General features: G+C 59.0%; 2 protein-coding genes across 4 annotated transcripts in view; one reads left to right on the top strand and one right to left on the bottom strand.

The window, feature by feature from the left end:
• The first annotated feature begins 127 nt into the window (after nt 1-127).
• RPL10A (ribosomal protein L10a) lies at nt 128-3039 on the top strand. Of its 2 annotated transcripts, XM_053964185.1 has the most exons (6): nt 128-222; nt 448-522; nt 620-700; nt 1011-1159; nt 1933-2105; nt 2838-3039. In XM_053964185.1, exons 1-6 carry the CDS (start codon nt 218-220, stop codon nt 3006-3008), a joined length of 654 nt encoding a protein of 217 aa, XP_053820160.1. In that variant the 5' UTR covers nt 128-217; the 3' UTR covers nt 3009-3039. The 2 variants fall into 2 exon arrangements, with proteins under 2 accessions (XP_053820160.1, XP_053820161.1); XM_053964186.1 differs by lacking the exons at nt 128-222; nt 448-522; nt 620-700 and adding an exon at nt 728-933.
• Nucleotides 3040-3806: 767 nt separating this feature from the next.
• SCUBE3 (signal peptide, CUB domain and EGF like domain containing 3) overlaps nt 3807-16981 on the bottom strand; it is a 31734-nt gene continuing 18559 nt past the window's right edge. Inside the window, exons 8-24 of one of the 2 annotated variants that reach the window (XR_008434782.1) lie at nt 14671-14787; nt 13422-13544; nt 12153-12269; nt 10947-11069; nt 10622-10756; nt 10251-10343; nt 10050-10166; nt 9810-9971; nt 9359-9562; nt 9117-9278; nt 8672-8839; nt 8422-8583; nt 7987-8184; nt 7404-7556; nt 7147-7226; nt 5709-6992; nt 3807-3970 (exon numbers count right to left, since the gene is read on the bottom strand). Coding sequence is in view for 1 of the 2 variants with exons in the window: in XM_053964175.1 (XP_053820150.1) it covers nt 6843-6992; nt 7147-7226; nt 7404-7556; nt 7987-8184; nt 8422-8583; nt 8672-8839; nt 9117-9278; nt 9359-9562; nt 9810-9971; nt 10050-10166; nt 10251-10343; nt 10622-10756; nt 10947-11069; nt 12153-12269; nt 13422-13544; nt 14671-14787 (2264 nt within the window). In the remaining variant the exon portion in view is untranslated. Of the gene's footprint in view, nt 6993-7146; nt 7227-7403; nt 7557-7986; nt 8185-8421; nt 8584-8671; nt 8840-9116; nt 9279-9358; nt 9563-9809; nt 9972-10049; nt 10167-10250; nt 10344-10621; nt 10757-10946; nt 11070-12152; nt 12270-13421; nt 13545-14670; nt 14788-16981 lie in introns of both variants that reach the window. The other variant, XM_053964175.1, reaches the window with a different exon arrangement.

The following is a 16981-nucleotide window of genomic DNA, read 5'->3' as shown; positions in this document are numbered from 1 at the left end:
TCCTGTCCTGGTGGTCCGAGAGAGAGAGGGCAAAGTGGTCCCCGGTGTTTATTTAACAAGGAAGGAGACGCGACCGGGCGGCCGGGGAGGGGCCCGGTGCTGCTCGCCGCCGCTCGCAATATGGCGCCGCGCGGCGCGCTCGAGTCTCGCGAGATCTCGCCGCTATTTATACCTCGCCGGAGGCACTTCCGCCCCTTCGGTCCGAGCAGCCGCAGCCATGAGGTGGGTACGGCTCAGCATCTGCTCCGCGCCATCCGCCCCATCCGCCGCCATCCGCCCCATCCGCCGCCATCCGCGCCCGGCGGGGGTCGCGGGGCCGTCCGGGCGGCCGGCGAGGCTCGATCCTCGGAGTCGATGGCGGGGGGAACGCGCGGGTACCGGGGCGGGCTCGAGGCCGCGTCCCGGGCAGGGCCGGCCCTGAGCCCGCGCTGCCGTTTCCCCCCGCAGCAGCAAAGTGTCCCGGGACACCCTGTACGAGGCGGTGAAGGAGGTGCTGCACGGCAGCCGTGCCAAGAAGCGCAAGTAAGAGCCGCGGACGCGGCGGGACCGTTCGTGTCACCCCCGGCCTCGGCCTTCCCCCCTCCGTGCCCGGCCAGGCCTCACCCGCTGCCTCCCGCAGGTTCGTGGAGACGGTGGAGCTGCAGATCAGCCTCAAGAACTATGACCCGCAGAAGGACAAGCGGTTCTCCGGTACCGTCAGGTTCGCCATCCTCTCGCTCCTACCCAGCCTTCGGCCCTGCCCGGTCCCGCTCGGGGCCGCTGCGGAGCCGAACCGCTTGGGGAGTCCGGCGCGCCCCGGCCCAGTGGGGGCGGCCGGACGGACCCTCACCCTGGGTCTTAAAACATGAGGGGAGGTGCGGCAGCCCCCGGGCTGTCCCCACCGGCCTGCTGGGGACGGCAGGTGAGCGGCTGTGCAGGATGCCCCGTGCTGCGGTAAGGTGTCTCCGTGCTGGCTCCGTGGACACGCGGGTGCTGCTGGCCGGTCGCTGACTCGGACCTTCCCTCCCCAGGTTGAAGTCGACGCCACGGCCCAAATTCTCGGTCTGTCTGCTGGGGGACCAGCAGCACTGCGATGAGGCCAAAGCAGTCGACATTCCTCACATGGACATAGAAGCTCTGAAGAAGCTCAACAAAAATAAGAAGCTGGTGAAGAAGCTGGGTGAGTGTCCATAAGGCTTTTCCCTGTGCTCAGATTTCCATGCCATGGTTAGTTGCAGAGCTGAAAAGCTGAGCAGAGTCAGCCCCGGTACCAAAATCTGCCCAAAAGCTGTTCAGAAAAGCTGCCAGGCTGTTTGCAGTGCAGGTTTGACAGGTCAATACTGCAGGAACGGGGCTGGTTGTCCAAGGAAAGCAGAGAGACAGAAAATGTCCCTGTCAACAGTTTCACCCTTTGCTGTGTCCCTCAATCTCCTGGTCGGGGAGCTGGAGGGCAGCAAAAGCTGAGAAGTGCTAGAGGTGCTTTAGACCTGCAGTTCTTGTGTGAACAGAATGAAATGCACTCATTTCCTTTTGGCTGGAGAGAAAATCCTTCCCTTCCTGAGAACTCCGGAGTCCCTCTTGTGCATTCCTCAGGCAGACAGGAGCTCGCCCCTCAGTCCCTAACGGGCCGTGGCACTACTGCTGTTAGGTGATTGTTGGCTAAGCCTCTCCTAGATGGATCCTCTGCCTCATTCGTCCTGGTGTGCACAGGCTGTTGCAGAGCTTGGAGTTCAGTGTCACCTGGGGCTCAGCAAAGGACAGTTCCTTCAGGGAACAGGATTTGGAGTCAGTGTGTTGAGTGGGGCTGGGGCCTGGCTGCTGTGACAGTCGTTCCTCAGAGATTGTTGGCAAAACCAGCTCCAGTTCTGGTGGGACCCTGGGAGTTGCATGTTCTCAGCTGAGTCCCTCCTGGGAGCAGAGCCCATCCTTAGCCCTCTGCTTGTCTCCTTGCAGCTAAGAAGTACGATGCCTTCCTGGCCTCTGAGTCCTTGATCAAGCAAATTCCTCGAATCCTGGGCCCGGGCCTCAACAAAGCTGGGAAATTCCCTTCTCTGCTCACCCACAACGAGAACCTGGTGGCCAAGGTGGATGAGGTCAAGTCGACCATCAAGTTTCAGATGAAGAAGGTAAAGCACGGCTTCAGTTGTGTGCCTGGGGGTTGTTCTGTGTCTCTGCCATCTCTGGGTTGGGCTGTAGGTGTCCCTCGAGTGTTCTGAGGCTGTGGCTGGTTCTCTCCAGCAAGGGGAGATGGTACCTGGAGTGTTCCGTGGCCAGCCAGAAAGGAGGAGTAATTTAACTGTGGTTGATGGATCTCGGAGCAGATGATGAGGGGAGGATTGGATGCTTCAGTGCCGAGCACAATCCCGTGCAATTAATGCTGCTCCCAGCACGTGGGTGCTGCTCATGGGGTGGGACCTGGCCAGGCGTGTCCCTGGGGGGCTGAGCATGAGTGGGGCTTTGCTGAGGGTGAATTTGGGACTTGACTCTGTCCAAGTGAACTTGGGAGCAGCTCTCTGGGGATCCTGGGGGCACATCTGAGAGGCCACAGCAGATGTGAGACTTTGCAAATGCTTGAGCATTTAGAATAGCTGAGCTAATGATGTCCTGACACTTGGCCTGTTGGCTCACTCATAAATCCTTTTGCCTCCAGCCTGTGGGAGCATTGACTTCCAGGCTGCTCTGAGAGGAGGCCTGGCCTCTGCCACAGTGCAGGGAGGGCTGGGGGCTGGCCCCAGAGGCAGAAAGTGAAGCTGGTGTGAGCACATCCAGACCACGGGACAGCCCAATGCCCCGATGAGTGGGTCAGCTCTCGTCACCTTTGCTTTGCCTGTGAAAGCTGTACCTGTGTCTGTCCCCAGGTGCTCTGTCTGGCTGTGGCTGTGGGTCACGTGAAGATGACAGAGGACGAGCTCGTCTACAACATCCACCTGGCCATCAACTTCCTGGTGTCGCTGCTGAAGAAGAACTGGCAGAACGTGCGAGCTCTGTACATCAAGAGCACCATGGGGAAACCCCAGCGCCTCTACTAAGGGGGGCAGCAATAAACTCTGCAGACACCCACGGCTGAGTGTGGTTCTGTTCCTCCAGAGCTCCTTGGGGAGGGTTTGCCAAAGAACTGCTCCCTTCCTCCTGAGGAAAGCTCAGATGCTGTGTTGAGTTGGGAGAGAGCTGAATTCCAAGTGGGATGTTGGAGCTTTTGAGGGAAGGAGCCTCATCCTCCCTGCATTCAGAGGGAGAGGGAAGGACTCCACTCTCCCCCAGAGCAGAGGTGTCCCAGCAGGTGCAGGTTCAGCAGTGGGGCTGTGGCCCCCAGATCCCCCTGTGTCCCCTTTGCCTGGTGCAGAGCTCACCTGAGTCCTGTGCAAAGCCCAGCCCCGTCTGGAAGGGCTGGTGAGGGGCAGCAGAAGGGTTTAAATGCCCCTCACAGCCCACACCTGCCCAGGTGCAGCTCCTGCACCATTGTCTGTAAGTCCAGGGGTGCTGAAGGACAGAGCTGCAGCCCAGCAAAGGGGCTGGGGCTGAGGTAGAGGGTGTTTCCCATCCCCTCTTCCCTCTGAGCCAGTCTGTCTAACTCCGTGTTCTCAGCTAAAAATGAAATTTGTTGCATTTAAATAATGTGCGTAAATAAAGACATTGTGCAGGGACTGGAGAGCTTAGGGAAGGGCAGTGTTCAAGCTTCTGGGGGGAGAAAAAATACTTTGGGCCCTGGAAAAGCTTGTCAGCATCTGAGGGAACAAAACAATGAAAATAGCTCTGGATCCTGCTGTTAGAAACCTTTAAAATAAGCATCAGAGCCAGTTTTTGAAAGATCAACACAACACCAAGAAATTCCATTTAATAATTAAAAAAAGACAATACAAAATGCAAACATTTCTTTTTACAAAGTTCAAATAACAATTTTTTTTTCTTTTAATCAAGTGCAAATAACTTCATGAACTACATCTTGCTCATCACTTTAATAGTTTCTGCTGGAGATGGCAATCCTGGCCCGCTGCAAAAGGCAGATATAAATACTCCATGAAAAAAAAAAAAAAAACCCAACAACCCTTAATTTTTTTTTTGACTGCTTCAAAACCTTAATCCCCGAGGTGGCTGATGTGGGTTTCAGCCTTTCAAACCCATTCTGAGGGGGGTGGGTGAGGAGTGGGGCTGGGCTCCTGTGGAATTCTGGGGGCTTTTTTTGAGCTATTTGGTGAAAGGAGAAGGGGGAAGCACCATTTGCAGGTGCCTTTGGCCGTTCCAGGAGGATGTGCTGCCCACCTCATCCTTCCACAACAGGGAAGCAGAGGTGGCTGGTGTGGTGACACGGGTGACAGCCAGGACACCCCACAAAGGCAGCTGGGCAGTAACCTGACATCAGATGAGCCAGAGTTAATCAAAGTTAATGAACCTCGGTGGGCAGGAGGGGCTGTGGCACTCCAGGGCACCACACTGGTCATTCCTGGGCTGATTTTATTTTTGCTGCTGGTGGTTTTTTTTTCCTTCTAAATGCCAAGGACCCTTTCAAAGGTCACTGGCCTGCGCCAGCGTCCCAGAGCCACAAGACCTTTCCAGATCCCTACAGCAGCTTTTGTGCATTAAAGCAGCTGCTTTCAGACAGCGACCAAGTGACAAACAGCTCAGCCCACAGATGTGGAGCTTCCAAACAGGCTGGGAGCCGGCGGCAGGAGGGGAAAATCCACAGCTGGGATGAATCAGGAGAGACTTTTCCAACCGACGCATCTTGGGGACAAACCTCAGCCCCTGTGGCAGTGCTCAGCCCGCCTGCAGCCCCTCACAGAGCCTGGGAGAGGCTCTTGGGGTGCTGGAGCAGTGTGGGGTCCAAGGAGGGAAAGCAGGGATGAGCAGCTGCTTCCCCCAGATGCAGGAAAGATGGACCCAGTGGGACACACAGAGCAATAAATAATTGGTTTGTTAAAAGCAGGGCTGGGCTCAGGTGTGGGCAAAGGGACAGTGAAGAGCAAGTGGGGACAGTGATGGGAAGGGACCTGCCACTGGCAGAGCTACCGGCAGGTCGATCATGTTTAGTCCTGGCAGCTTCAGGTCTTTGAGAGGATGAAGATGAGGATGAAGGTGGGGAGAGGATGACAGCTGAGAGCTGGCAGCAGGGCTGGAAAAGTAGGGAGGCATGGGGAGGAGGAGGAGGGCTGAGTGGTGGTAGCGGTTGCCTGTCCCTGGGAGTCCTGTCTGTCCACATGAAGATGCTGGGGGGACAAAGCCACCAGTGGTGTCCACCTGGCCATTGTCCCCAGCTGAGCCTGTCTGGGGGAGGCAGATGCAGTGAAACAAGGGGTGGCAGGATGGGTCTTCCCTGGGATTTGCACCCCACTCCCTTGGGAGGGACTCCCACAGCATCCCTGCAGGGTGAGAACACACAGGGATGGGGCCAAAAATGGCTGGTGGGACTCACAAAACCTCCCCAGGTCTGTGAGGGTGGCTCTGCACAGGGGGATTGCTGTATCTGGGGGGGAGATTTCGGGGCTGAGTGGAGGGCAGCTCCTCTCTCCACCCAGCGTGCCCCCCAGACCTGTCCTCAGCAGGTGTTGGCTCACCCCTGAGCCCCTGCAGGGAAGCAAATCAGTTTGCAACAAGCAGGTGCCAGGGCTGAGTTTTGATGCCCCCTCAACGGGGCTGGAACAACACCCAAACTGTGGTGGATCAGTCTGACAGGACCAACTCCACCCCCCATGGATGAACCAAGACACCTCCAACTCCCTGCGAAAACTCACCCCATTGCACCGAGCAGAAGAGGCACCATCTCCCCCCAGAGAGGGGCTTTTATCGGGGACAAATGTGGCAGAAAAGGCCTGAAGATGCCATCGCGCTGGTCAGCGCAGCCCAGGGCCCGGCTCGCTCTGGGTGGGTGGTTTTTGTTTTCTTGCAAACACACATTCTCATTTCTCAGGCAGTTATAAATATTGTCGTTTCTAGTAGAAAAAAAAACAAAAAACAAAAAACAAAACAAACTTCCCTCTAAATAATATAAGGAAGACTCAAATGATTGCACTTAATACATATGAAAAAGGTAGAAAGGAGGATATCCTAGTGCACAAACATTAACTCCTGCTCTTCTCAAAGCTTGCTTTTCCGAGTTACTCTTTGGCAGAGCTTGTAACAAAGTCTGGTTTCTTGGCACAAGTGTCTGGGGTGTGGGGGGGGCAGGGGGGGAAGAAAAAAAAAATCGAACCCGGCTGAAAGTCCATCTCCTTTGCTCCCTGTTTTCTCCCGTGCAGCCAGACATTGTTCTCCGGGAACGTGGCTTGGCTGTGCTTCCCTCCCAGCACCAGCACGGCTCTCCAGCGGGCCAGAGCCACCACGGTGCTGCGCTGGTGGGCTTTGCCATCACTCCTTCGCATTTCCTTTCTCATCAAGTCGGCTTTGTCAGTTCTTTTCCCCCCCCCGACCTCTGCAAAGCGGCGCCGGTAGCCGGGGCCCGGCGCTGCGGTGGACACGGCGTCACCTCCTGCGCTCCTCCGCGAGGGCTCCGCGGGGCTGCAGAGACAAGGACCCCCCACACTGTCCTGGGCTGCTGCTGGCACCAGGGAACGGGGACGGACCTGGCGTAAAGGAAACCAAAGGGAGGACACGGGACAGCGAAAGGACCACTACTTCAGTTTCCTAAAACCTTCGAAGAAGCTGCTTCGGAAGAGAGGAGCGGCTTCACCGCCGCTGGATGAGACCGGAGCGTGCCCCCGGCTGGGAGCGCAGCTCTGCAGGGAGCGGCAGGGAAATCGTGGGGGGACGTCTGCGGGGCGAGCAGTGGCGATCCTGCCGGAGCCAGGCGGAGGAAGGAAAAATCAGAAAGGAGAAGGAAGGGAGAAGAGGGTTTCCTTGGCTGCGGGGCGGCCCGGGGCGGCGGGGGGCTATTTGTAAGGCCGGAGGAAGCTGGAGACTTTGGAGCGCAGGAGTTTGATGAAGGAGCGGGGCAACATCTCCTTGTGCTTCTCTGTGTACTTGAAGTAGTTCTGGGGGTGTGCCAGCACGTCGAAGAAAGCTTTGATGAGCTTCTTGTCCTGCAGGGAAGCCGAGCCAGAGGGAGGTTCAGCATCCCCCCTGTGCTCCCCTGAAGCCCCAAGTGCAAGGAGAGCAGGAGGCATCCTCGAAAGGAAGGATGCTCCTGCATCCCCCACATTCCTGGGTAACACAGACCTGGGGGCACACGCTCACCTTGAGGATCTCCTGGTGGTTCTCGGAGGCGTAGAGCCTTCCATCCCGCACGATGTCCTCCACCAGCTGCTCGTAGTCCTCTGCCAAAATACACACGGCATGAGCTGCCACTTGTCCTCAAACCTCTGGCCTCCATCCTTCAGTCCACTCCCCCCAAACACATGGGAAGTGTGAACTGGGGGCAACCTGGGTCCCAAACTGTGGTGGGGAAAAGCATCAGCGTGCTGGGATGGCATCTCCCCGTGCCCTGTGCTCACCGTCGTAGGTGACATAGGGGATCTGGAAGCCGCGAGCGCTGTTGGCTTCGCTGGTTTTGAAGTTGATCCAGAGCTTCCGGGAGCGGGCGGTGAAGGCGATGGGCCTCTCGTAGGTCTGGCAGGTCTCATAGGTGGTGATGGAGGATGGGGAGGCTGCAGGGAACAGCAAGGGGACACAGGATGCTGGTTGCCCATCAGCGGAGCTACCTCCAGCCTTACTGAGTCAAGGGTGGCATCAGGGATGGGAATTATCCGTGCTGGGCAAGGCTGAGTCCCCCCTAACCCTCATGTTACATACCAGGGACTGCTATTCCTTCCTTGCTCTGGAAAGAACCAGATTTGGGGCCTCTAACCCCCAAAATGAAGGCTGAGGCTCAGGTGCACAGCCCAGCCCATGCACATCCCCTGGAGATCCAGCAAGACACCGGATGGCAGCGTGATGCTCATCTCCCCACTCACCCTATCCCCAAAATTCCCCTCCTGCTGCTGGGGGATGTGCCTTTCTCCCTTTGCACAAGGCAGCTCTGCCAAACCCCAACCTTTTTCTCCTCCCCTGAGCACCGCGGCCCGCTCGGTTACCTACAGTTTTTCCGCATGACCAAGACGTCGCCGCACTCGTCCTCGGAGGGGAGGAAGATCTCCGGCACCACGATGAGGATCTTGCGCTTGGGCGGGGGGTTGATGTTCCAGGTGCACTCGATGTTGGCGGGGTAATTCCCCGGGTAGTTGGGGGACTCGATGTAGCCCGTGTACTCACCCAGCTCCCCTCCACACTGCCGGTCTGCAAGGCAGGCAGACCAGTTCAACTGGGAACCAGCGGCATGGGGGCACTGGTGGGGAGTGTTCCACTGGGGGTGGTTTGCTGGGCAAGAGGGGCAGCGTCCCATTAGCCAACCCCCCATGTCTGCCTGCATGCACAAAGCACTGAAATGACCCCAAACTCTGCAGGACTTTTAAATACTTTTGAAGGAGGACCCCACACCTGTCCCCCCGTTCTGTTGCACCCCAGCCTGCCTACTTTTGCACTGGGACACCGAGGTGGAGCCGTCGAAGTCGGTGGTGGTGTTGCCAGGGCAGGAGATGCAGTAATTCTGCCGGAAATCGGGCTGGTAGGTGCCCACGGCGCAGCGGATGCAGCGGTGGACGCTCGTGTTGTAGTAGTGCCCAGGGGAGCACTGCACTGGGGGGTCAGGGAGCACAGGGGGCTGTGTCAGCTGCTGGCACAGCCCTGCGGGGTGGCCCCTTCCTGGGGACCAGCTCTGACCTACCTTTGGTGTCGCAGTCCTGGAAGGAGAGGGCTCCCTCGTGGCGGGTGGTCAGCCCCCCGCCGCAGGGGAAGCAGAGCGCCCGTCCCACCTCGGGCTGGTAGGACCCACGGGGACACGGCTGGCAGGGCTTGAAGCCATCAGCAGAGTGCTGGCCAGGGGGACACTGACCTGCAGGAACAGGAATTGTTCAGTCCTGGTACCCCACATGCCTGGGGCTTTTTTGCCCCATACCCAGATCTTCTTCCCTCTCAGCCTCGGCAGCACCAGTACACCCAGAGCAAGTGCTGCCCTTCCTGGGGTCCCGTCTAAATAATAAACAGCCAAACCAGGAACTCCTGTGAGCCCTGGGGATGCTCAAGGCTTTCCTGTCTGCTGGCTAATGGCTGAGTTTGCAGCCATGAAGATCCCCTGAGTGTGCCTCGAGCCTCACCTGCGCCCTCCTTACCGGTGCAGCCGGTGATGTTGGTGGCTCCTATGGGCCCGAAGGTGTCGCCGCGGGGACACAGGTCACAGGAGAGCTGCCCCTCCTTCTCCTGGTAGGTGCCGGGGGGGCAGGGCACGCACTGCTCCGTCTGCCCGTGGTAATAGGTTCCCTGCGAGCAGCTGACTGAGAGCCGGGGGGGACGTCGGTGATGCTGTGGGGGCTGTCCCCGCCGGGTCCCCTCGTCACCCCACCACGCTCCTTACCACACTTGCTGGCCAGGCGCTGCTGGCCCGGCCCACAGCTCTCCTGCCGCTCCGGGGCCACGCTCAGCTTCCGGGCCACCTCGTACTCCATCCCTGAGAAGCGCAGCAGGAACCGCTCCTGGTTGATGGATTTCTTCAGGGCTTTGATGGCCGACTTCAGCTTTTTCTCCACTCTCTGTCGCAGGCAGTGCAAGTTGCAGCTGGCTGGGTGGTGCAGAGGGGGGTACAGGAGGAAACAGAGATGCAGTAAGAAGGGAGGGGGGGAGAAGGAAGCCCAGAAGCATTAAAACCATCCCTCAAATGCTCAGCTGCAAGTGCTACCCAGCACGTGCCAATGCGGTGCAAGATGAGAACTGGTTTATCTCTCCTTGCTGCATGGGGATGGTGTCGTGTCCCTGGTCCCACCACCTGTGCCTGCACCCAGGAGGGGTCAGGCCAGTGCTGTTCCCACCTGTGATCTCCTCAGGCTTGATCTCCGCCTCGAACTCCAGCGTGATGCGTGTCACCTCTTTGTTGGGGGAGTTGCGAGCCCGGCGCCCCTTCCCCTTCTTGGAAGAGTCGCACTTGAGGTTGACGAAGGTGACCTGGCAGTCAGAGCACGGTGCCGAGCCACCTGCACGTGGGGGACAGGTCAGCACCCCATCCCTGCTGGGGCACAGGCACCTTCCACCTCCCCACCATCACACCTCACCTTGCGCCCCGGCCTTCCCAGCCTCCTCCTGCTTGCCCTTGGTCCGGGGGTGCAGGTGGCACTTGGCATCCTTGATCTTGAAGGAGGCTTTCTGCTTGACCGGCGCAGCCACAGTCTCTGAAAGAACAGGCGGGTGCTCAGCAACCTGGCATGGCCCAGCCAGGCTGGTGGCAGCCCTGGGCACCCCAGGAGCCCCCTTACCGAGGCACTGCTGGCTGCTGTTGGTGGGTCTGTGCTGGCCACCCTGCCGCAGGACGGGGGTCCCACAGCTCACGGTGTAGCTGCTGTCGGACTCTGTGAGGGAGCAAGGGGAGTTGGCTCTGCCAGGGTGATGCAGGCAGACACGGCTGTGCTGTGGGGGGATGATGCCCAGCACCCTGCCACAGAGATCCTACACCAGCGACCTGTCCCATGGATCTACACCCAACAATGAGCCCTCCTAAGCAACAACCTCCCTCCCTCCCTCAGCCACTGCACTCTGGCTGTGTAGCCACTCTTCTCCCCTCAGTTTGGGCCATGCAGGGAAATGGGGACCCCCCTGCTCATGCTGGTGGTGGCACTAGCACTGGTACCTGGCAGAAATCGGGCCTTGGAGGTGCAGGAAAGGGCACAGCTGTCCTTCTTGCCCATCTTGTTGCAGGTGAGGGTGGCCCGTGGTGGCACCGAACCTGGCAGGCACTTCACCAGCTCCAAGGGACAAGCACCAGCTGGTGATGACAATCAGAGATGCCCATGGCTGGCACAGCTCAGAGACCCACGAGGGACCCCTGCATCCTCCAGCTCATGGGAGAGTCACCAGGGAGGAGAGGGTGCCAGAGTGTAGCATAGGGACCCCAGCCTGGCATCCCAAAGCCCCCAGCTCCTCCAGCAGCCGTGCTGGCTCCTGGCCTGACGTACCCACACAGTCCTTCTTGTTCCAGTGCAGCTTGCAGCCAGCAGGACAGGTACACTGGTAGCTGCCAGGAGTGTTGATGCAGCCGAATTTGCAGCCACCCCGGTTGATGCTGCACTCATCGATGTCTGTGGGGACAAAGGAAGGGGCAGTGGGTGATGGGCAGTGGGTGAGGGGCAGTGGGACCCCTCAGCTCTGACACTGAATCACTGCATTTTCTCAGGGCTGGTATTCTGGATGGATAAATCCAAGCCCAGCTGGGACAGGGGGGTCTGCACCTCAGGGCATTTCCAGCAGTGCCACCTCCCCGCAGCTGTGCCAGCTCCATGGGGATAAGGGACAGCCCGACTCCAGGTGTCCCCAAGGGCTAGGCAGGGATGGGTGCAGCCCAGCCAGGCTGAGCCCAGCCCCAGCCCCTTGTGGGCTGAGGAGGCAGCAGATGGAACCGACATGGAAGCACTTAGACACTGAACCCAAAAGGCTCAGCCCTGGTCCCTCTCTTCATCAGGGAGCCCCCGGCCTGAAACGATCCTTCAGGTCAGGGATGGAGCTGCCCCGGCACAGCCCTCCCTGCCCAGCTCTCCCTCACTCGGGCCATTGGTGGGATCCATCAATCCCTTTGCCGCAGGCCCACCCCGAAACGGTCCCAGGGGCTGCGCTGGCTCACGCTGACCGCGTAGTTCAGAAATATGAGGAGGGTCGCTGACCCTCGCCAGCCGGGCAGCACTGGAGCAGCCGGGCTCGTCATCCCGGGCCGCCGGCACCGCTGCCACAACACGCTCCGGCAGCCCCTGCAAAGCATGTTTCATCCACCTCCCCGCTTCCCGGGCGCACCACGCCCCCGCCCTTGGGAGCTATCTGCCTTGTGAAATTTAAATCAAACCCTTTTGATGTTCCCCTTCCCACCCCGTCACAGCTCCCTGCCAAAAACGCCGGGGATTTCTCCCTCTCTCCCGCTGCAGACAAGTCACAATTTGTTCCTGTCGCTCTGTTTGAAGTTGCAGACACCAGCGAGTCTGGCTGTGAGCCCCGTCCCTGCCTGGCCTCAGCCCGGGGTATGCGTGGAACCGACCTTCCCCACGGGCCCTTGGGGTGGGCAGTGTCCCCAGGGGTCCCACAGCAGCCGCACCGCGGGGCTGCCCTACCCCGTGCGCCTCCCTGGGACCCGAGCCCGGCGGGGTGACAGGCTGCCAGCACCCAGCTGGCCCTACCTCCGCAGTGGGTGAGCCCGTAGAGCGTGTAGCCCTTGTGGCAGAGGCACTGGAAGCTGCCGGGGGTGTTGATGCAGAGGTGGTCGCAGGTCCGGTCAAAGGAGCACTCGTCGATGTCTGGAGGGAAGGCAAGGGGAGGAGGTGAGAGCTGGCACGGCAGAGGGGCCGTCCCGGGCGTAGGACTGTCCCCTTCCTGCTCCAGCTGCTCCAGCAAGCTGAGGGCTGCGCTGGGATGCTGTGGAACCCTGCACTGGTATCCTCCAAGGGTCCAGAACCAGACTGCTCTGGGCATTCAGTACCATTCAATACAATTCTGGGCATTCAGGATGCTCCGGAGATCCAACACCAGTATGCTCCAGGGCCCTGTGCTGCCTCCTCCCTCCCCCCAAGCTCCTCCTCACCCACTGCCCCAGCACCCCCCTGCCACAAGCTCCTGCAACCCCTCTGCACCTCAAACGGGCCAAACAAGGCCACCATCCTGTCCCTGGCATGGGAAGGCTGCAAGAGCCCCCGGCTGCTGCCCATCCAGGGCAGGGAGGGACCAGGAGGGTGCCAGGAAGGGATCGGGAATGCTGTGCGGGCAGGTCCTGCCTCGGGGACAGTGCCAGCAATGTCTGCTCGGCCCCGCGGGCACCTCGCTGGGGCAGGGAGGGCCCGGTTGGGAGGTGAACCCAACCTGGTGGGCTGGAGCATCATTTCATTGGCTTCATTAAGTTAATTGCTGCACTCTCACGTCAAACTCCCAGAGCACAGAACCTGGACGGAGATGAAAGCAGTGGCAGCCACGGAGCCTGCCAGCCCCCTCCTTCCCCAGCCGTGTGTTTTCAGGAGGCAACACTCAGGCTCATGCACACCTGCCGTGCTGACCTTGGCCATGGGCTGCGGGGGCAGCACAGTGACCTGCTGGGCTTATGGGAGACGTGTAGAAAGATGTTGGGACGGGGAGAAAAAGGTGGAAGAAGCAGCATGGAGCAGCCAGCTCCCTCTGGAGTGAGCAGGAGGCATCTTCTCCTCATTCCTGCCCTCCAAGAACTGGGAACCCTGGCATCTGCCTAATTCCTGGCTTTGACTCTGCAAGAGCCCACAAGTCCCCTGCTCTGAGGCTGAAGGGCTAAGCCCCAAACCAGAGCCTGAATCCAACACTAATCCCCTGAGGGATGTATGCAGTCCACAGGAAGGGCCAGAGGAATGAGCAGCTGGGGCAGCACTTCTGTAGCAGCAGCCATGGGAGGGGCAGGGCAGGGGGCCTGGGCACTCACTGCCCCTTACCTTGGCAGTTCCTCTCGTTTATGAGCAGCTTGTAGCCCTTCTTGCAGCTGCACTCGAAGCTGCCCACCGTGTTCCTGCAGATGTGGTCACAGCCGCCGTTGTTGAGCCGGCACTCGTCAATGTCTGGTGGGGACAAGGGACACCCAAGGGTCACACCCTGGCTGGGATGCTTGGCCAGGAGAGCCCAGTGCTCCCCTCTGCATGCTGTCCCCACCATGAGCTGGCAAATGGAGGAAACCCTTTGGGCTCCGATGGTCAGCAGAGGAACACGGCTGACGTGGCTTGTTTTTCCACTAATCACAAAATTTAGTGCCAGGAAACAACTTCTGAAATGGAAGGAGACCAGGAGGAGGCAGCAGGCTGCCCTGTCCCTCCATCCCCCAGTGCTGGGGCAGCAGCTCTGCCTCGCTGGGGCTGAGGCCTTCTTTTTATGACTGTGAGAGGGCAAGCTGTAAACCTGCCTGCAGCCATAATAAAACCCCAGACACAGGGGACGTGGCTCTGGGTTATTGCATGTCGCTGGAAACTGCAGAATTGGAGAGGGGTGGATGCTCTGATAAAATACCAGAGACAAGGGGTTCTGGAAGCAGTCAACAGGTAGACAGGCAGCCAGCAGTGGGACAGGCTTTCCTTTCAGCTGGGGTCAAGTTCTGAGAGCTGCCAAAAGACACAACACAGGCACCGGCCAGCCCTAGGGGGGCAAGTTTGGGGTGCAGGGAAAGCAGCCTGGACTGCCCTGCCTGGCAGAGACAGGTGGGTGGGGATGTTGGTGGGACGTGCAGCATCTCGGGGTGTTCTCCCCCAGGTGGGACGTGGTGCTCAGACCTGGCTGGGCAGTGTCCCAAGAGGGACCTGTGCATCTCACACTCCCAGAGCAGGTGTGGATTCCCTGCACATCCAACCCTTCCCCTGGGGCAGCTGAGGCAGTGGGGTGGAGTGAGATGGGACAGCCCCACAAGGGCTATGCCACTGCTTCAAACTTGACCTGACCCCCTTTTCCTCCTCCCCATAGGCTTCCCAGGGGCATGGGGCCAAGCATGGTGCCTGCAGCAAGGCATCCCAGTCCTCGTGCAGGGCGGTGATTCCTGTCCCCAGGCCATGGCTGCAAACACCAAGGCAGTGAGCACTGGGGGCCAATGTCGAGCTGAGCTAAATCTGAGCCTTTTCTGAGGGCACTGAGGACACAGCGGGGGCCTGAGGCACCCAGGGGTGAGCAGTGAGTGCCCCAGCCCCACTCACACCCCCCTACCTTTGCACGTCTTCCTGTCGGGCTGGAGCATGAAGCCCATGGGGCAGCTGCAGTGGACGCCGGTGGCCGCGTCGTGGCACTTGCTGTCACAGCCCCCATTGTTCACAGCACACGTCTCTGCATGGGAAGGGGAGAGAAGGGCTGCGGTGAGGGACCGGTGTTCAAAAGGCTGGGGGAGTCATGACACCCAGATGTCCCCCGTGCCACAGCCTGGGAGTGGCAGCGGGTACAAACCTCCCTGCAGAGCCCATAGACACCACCCCTGGCTCTCACACAAGAGCAACGAGGCCACAGAGCTGTGAAATAATGAACACATGGGGGCTGGTGTGCCCCACAAACAGGGCCTCGTGGAGGCCACCTTCGGCAGCTCCGAAGAGGAGGAATTCAATTTCCCAGGGACAAAGGCATAGCACTTGTGCAAAAGCAGCCAGACACAGGTCCTGCCAGGAGTTCCCAGGCTGCAGCTCCCAGGGATGTGGGCGCACAGTCCCAGTCCCCCTGTGGGGTGGCAGGGGGGACCTGTCCCCCTCGCTGCCACCAAGCTACCGAGCCACAAAGCCACGGGTGACCCTGTGCTGTCAGTCCCTCACCGTCACCCACTGCTCAGGCATGGTGGCTGGTCCAGTGTCTCAGGCTAATTTGGGAGACACATCATATAATTAAAACACACACTCAGAGGCAAGCAGCATCAGTGGAAAAAAAAATCCAATTGAAAAAAAAAAAAAGCTAATTATTTCAGTATTATCAAAGTCAGCTGTTGCTGGTAGGACTAGAAGGGACACTAATTTAAATGAAGCATTTTCAGCTTGACAGCTTCCCTGTGAGATCAATCCTCAATTTCAACCCTAACCACCAGAACAATGGTTTGAAGTGCATTAAGTTGTTCACAAAGGATAATAAAATATTCCTTTCAGAAGGCTGGTTGCATGGATAAATGAGGCATTTGGGCTTCAAGGAACCCAAGATGAAAATGCCTTGAAGAAATTCCTTGGAAAGAGCAAATCCCAGGTTCTCCTGCTCTTTGCAAGCGCCGCATGGGGTAGGAATGACTGAACCATCCAACCATTTGCCGCGGGGCCCGGGAGCTGGGATCGCTCTGTGCTCGTCTTGCCACTGCTATTTTTATGATGTCCCATAATAAGAGAACAAAAGGGACCATTTTATGAAATTAATCGCCAGCACAATTACAAAACCTAACGGCAGGGGAAGGATTTCTGCAGATATTATTCCTCCAGCCAGGTCCTCGCGCTTCACGCGGCCCAGCCGTGCCAGGGCCATCCCCCTCCCTGCGGGGCCAGGGACACGGGGCGGGTGACACCGCGCCCAAGGGAAGGGAAACTTTGTGAAAGCCCAGTGAATCATTTGTTTAACGCCAGCCTTTGTTCCAGCAGCTGATGCAGAAGCAGCCTGGGGAGGATTGATTTAACAGGGTCACCACTGAGATGAGACGATTGGTTTGGCTCAGGTGCTGCTGCCAGCGGGATGGAGCTGGAGAAGCAGCTGCAGCAGGGAGGATGGAGTCCTCCAGAGAATGTGGTGCCCTGGGCATACTGTCATCATGCTCACAGCCTCCTCCAGCACTGTGGCACCCCTCCTGGCCGCTTTGCACCTCTGGGAATTTCACCTGAGATTAAAGCCAGTCCCACTCACCATCCCAGGGCAGCTGCCCAGGGTGGGCATTGGGTATAAGCTCAATTAGCACGGCCAGAGCACCACTGCAAACCCCTCTGTGAAGGGGGGGACCCTGTTCTGGGTTTGCAGAAAGCTTGGAGGGGGCTGATGGGGTACCTGTGAGGCAGTGAAGGTTGGCAGCATGGGGCTGAGCTCTGGATTGCCCCGGGGAGCAGCAATTGTTCGGCGGAGCTGGCAGCCCAGGGCTGCTCCCAGCCTGGCGTGACTCACCAGCCACACAGGGCTTTGGTGAGGCCTCCATCGCTCAGGCAGGGAGAGGACAAAGCTTCACACACACACACACACACTCAGATTCTTTTCCACCCTCCTCCATCCCAGCTCTGGTCTCACTGCCCAAATGCTGTGCCATGGCACTCCTCAGCCTGCTCAGCACCCTCAGTGCTGGTGACACTCTGGCCTCACCTCCACCTTCTGAGAAGTGACAATCTCAGCAGGATGTGAGCCCAAGAGTCAGAGGGGATGACAGCTGGGCTGGCTGGAGTGTGGTGATGACTCGGATGTGGGGTCCTCCCCTTCTCCCACCCCTGTGTGAAAGGCTCTTCAGAGCCCCCCAAAAGCTGCAGTCTGTGCTCCCTGTGCTGGTGAGCTGAGCTCCCACAGCTCCTGGATGTGCCAGGAG

The sequence above is a fragment of the Vidua chalybeata genome, chromosome 24, assembly GCF_026979565.1.
Source record: "Vidua chalybeata isolate OUT-0048 chromosome 24, bVidCha1 merged haplotype, whole genome shotgun sequence".
Classification (NCBI taxonomy): Eukaryota; Metazoa; Chordata; class Aves; order Passeriformes; family Viduidae; genus Vidua; species Vidua chalybeata.
This window is presented reverse-complemented; position numbering and strand designations above follow the sequence as displayed.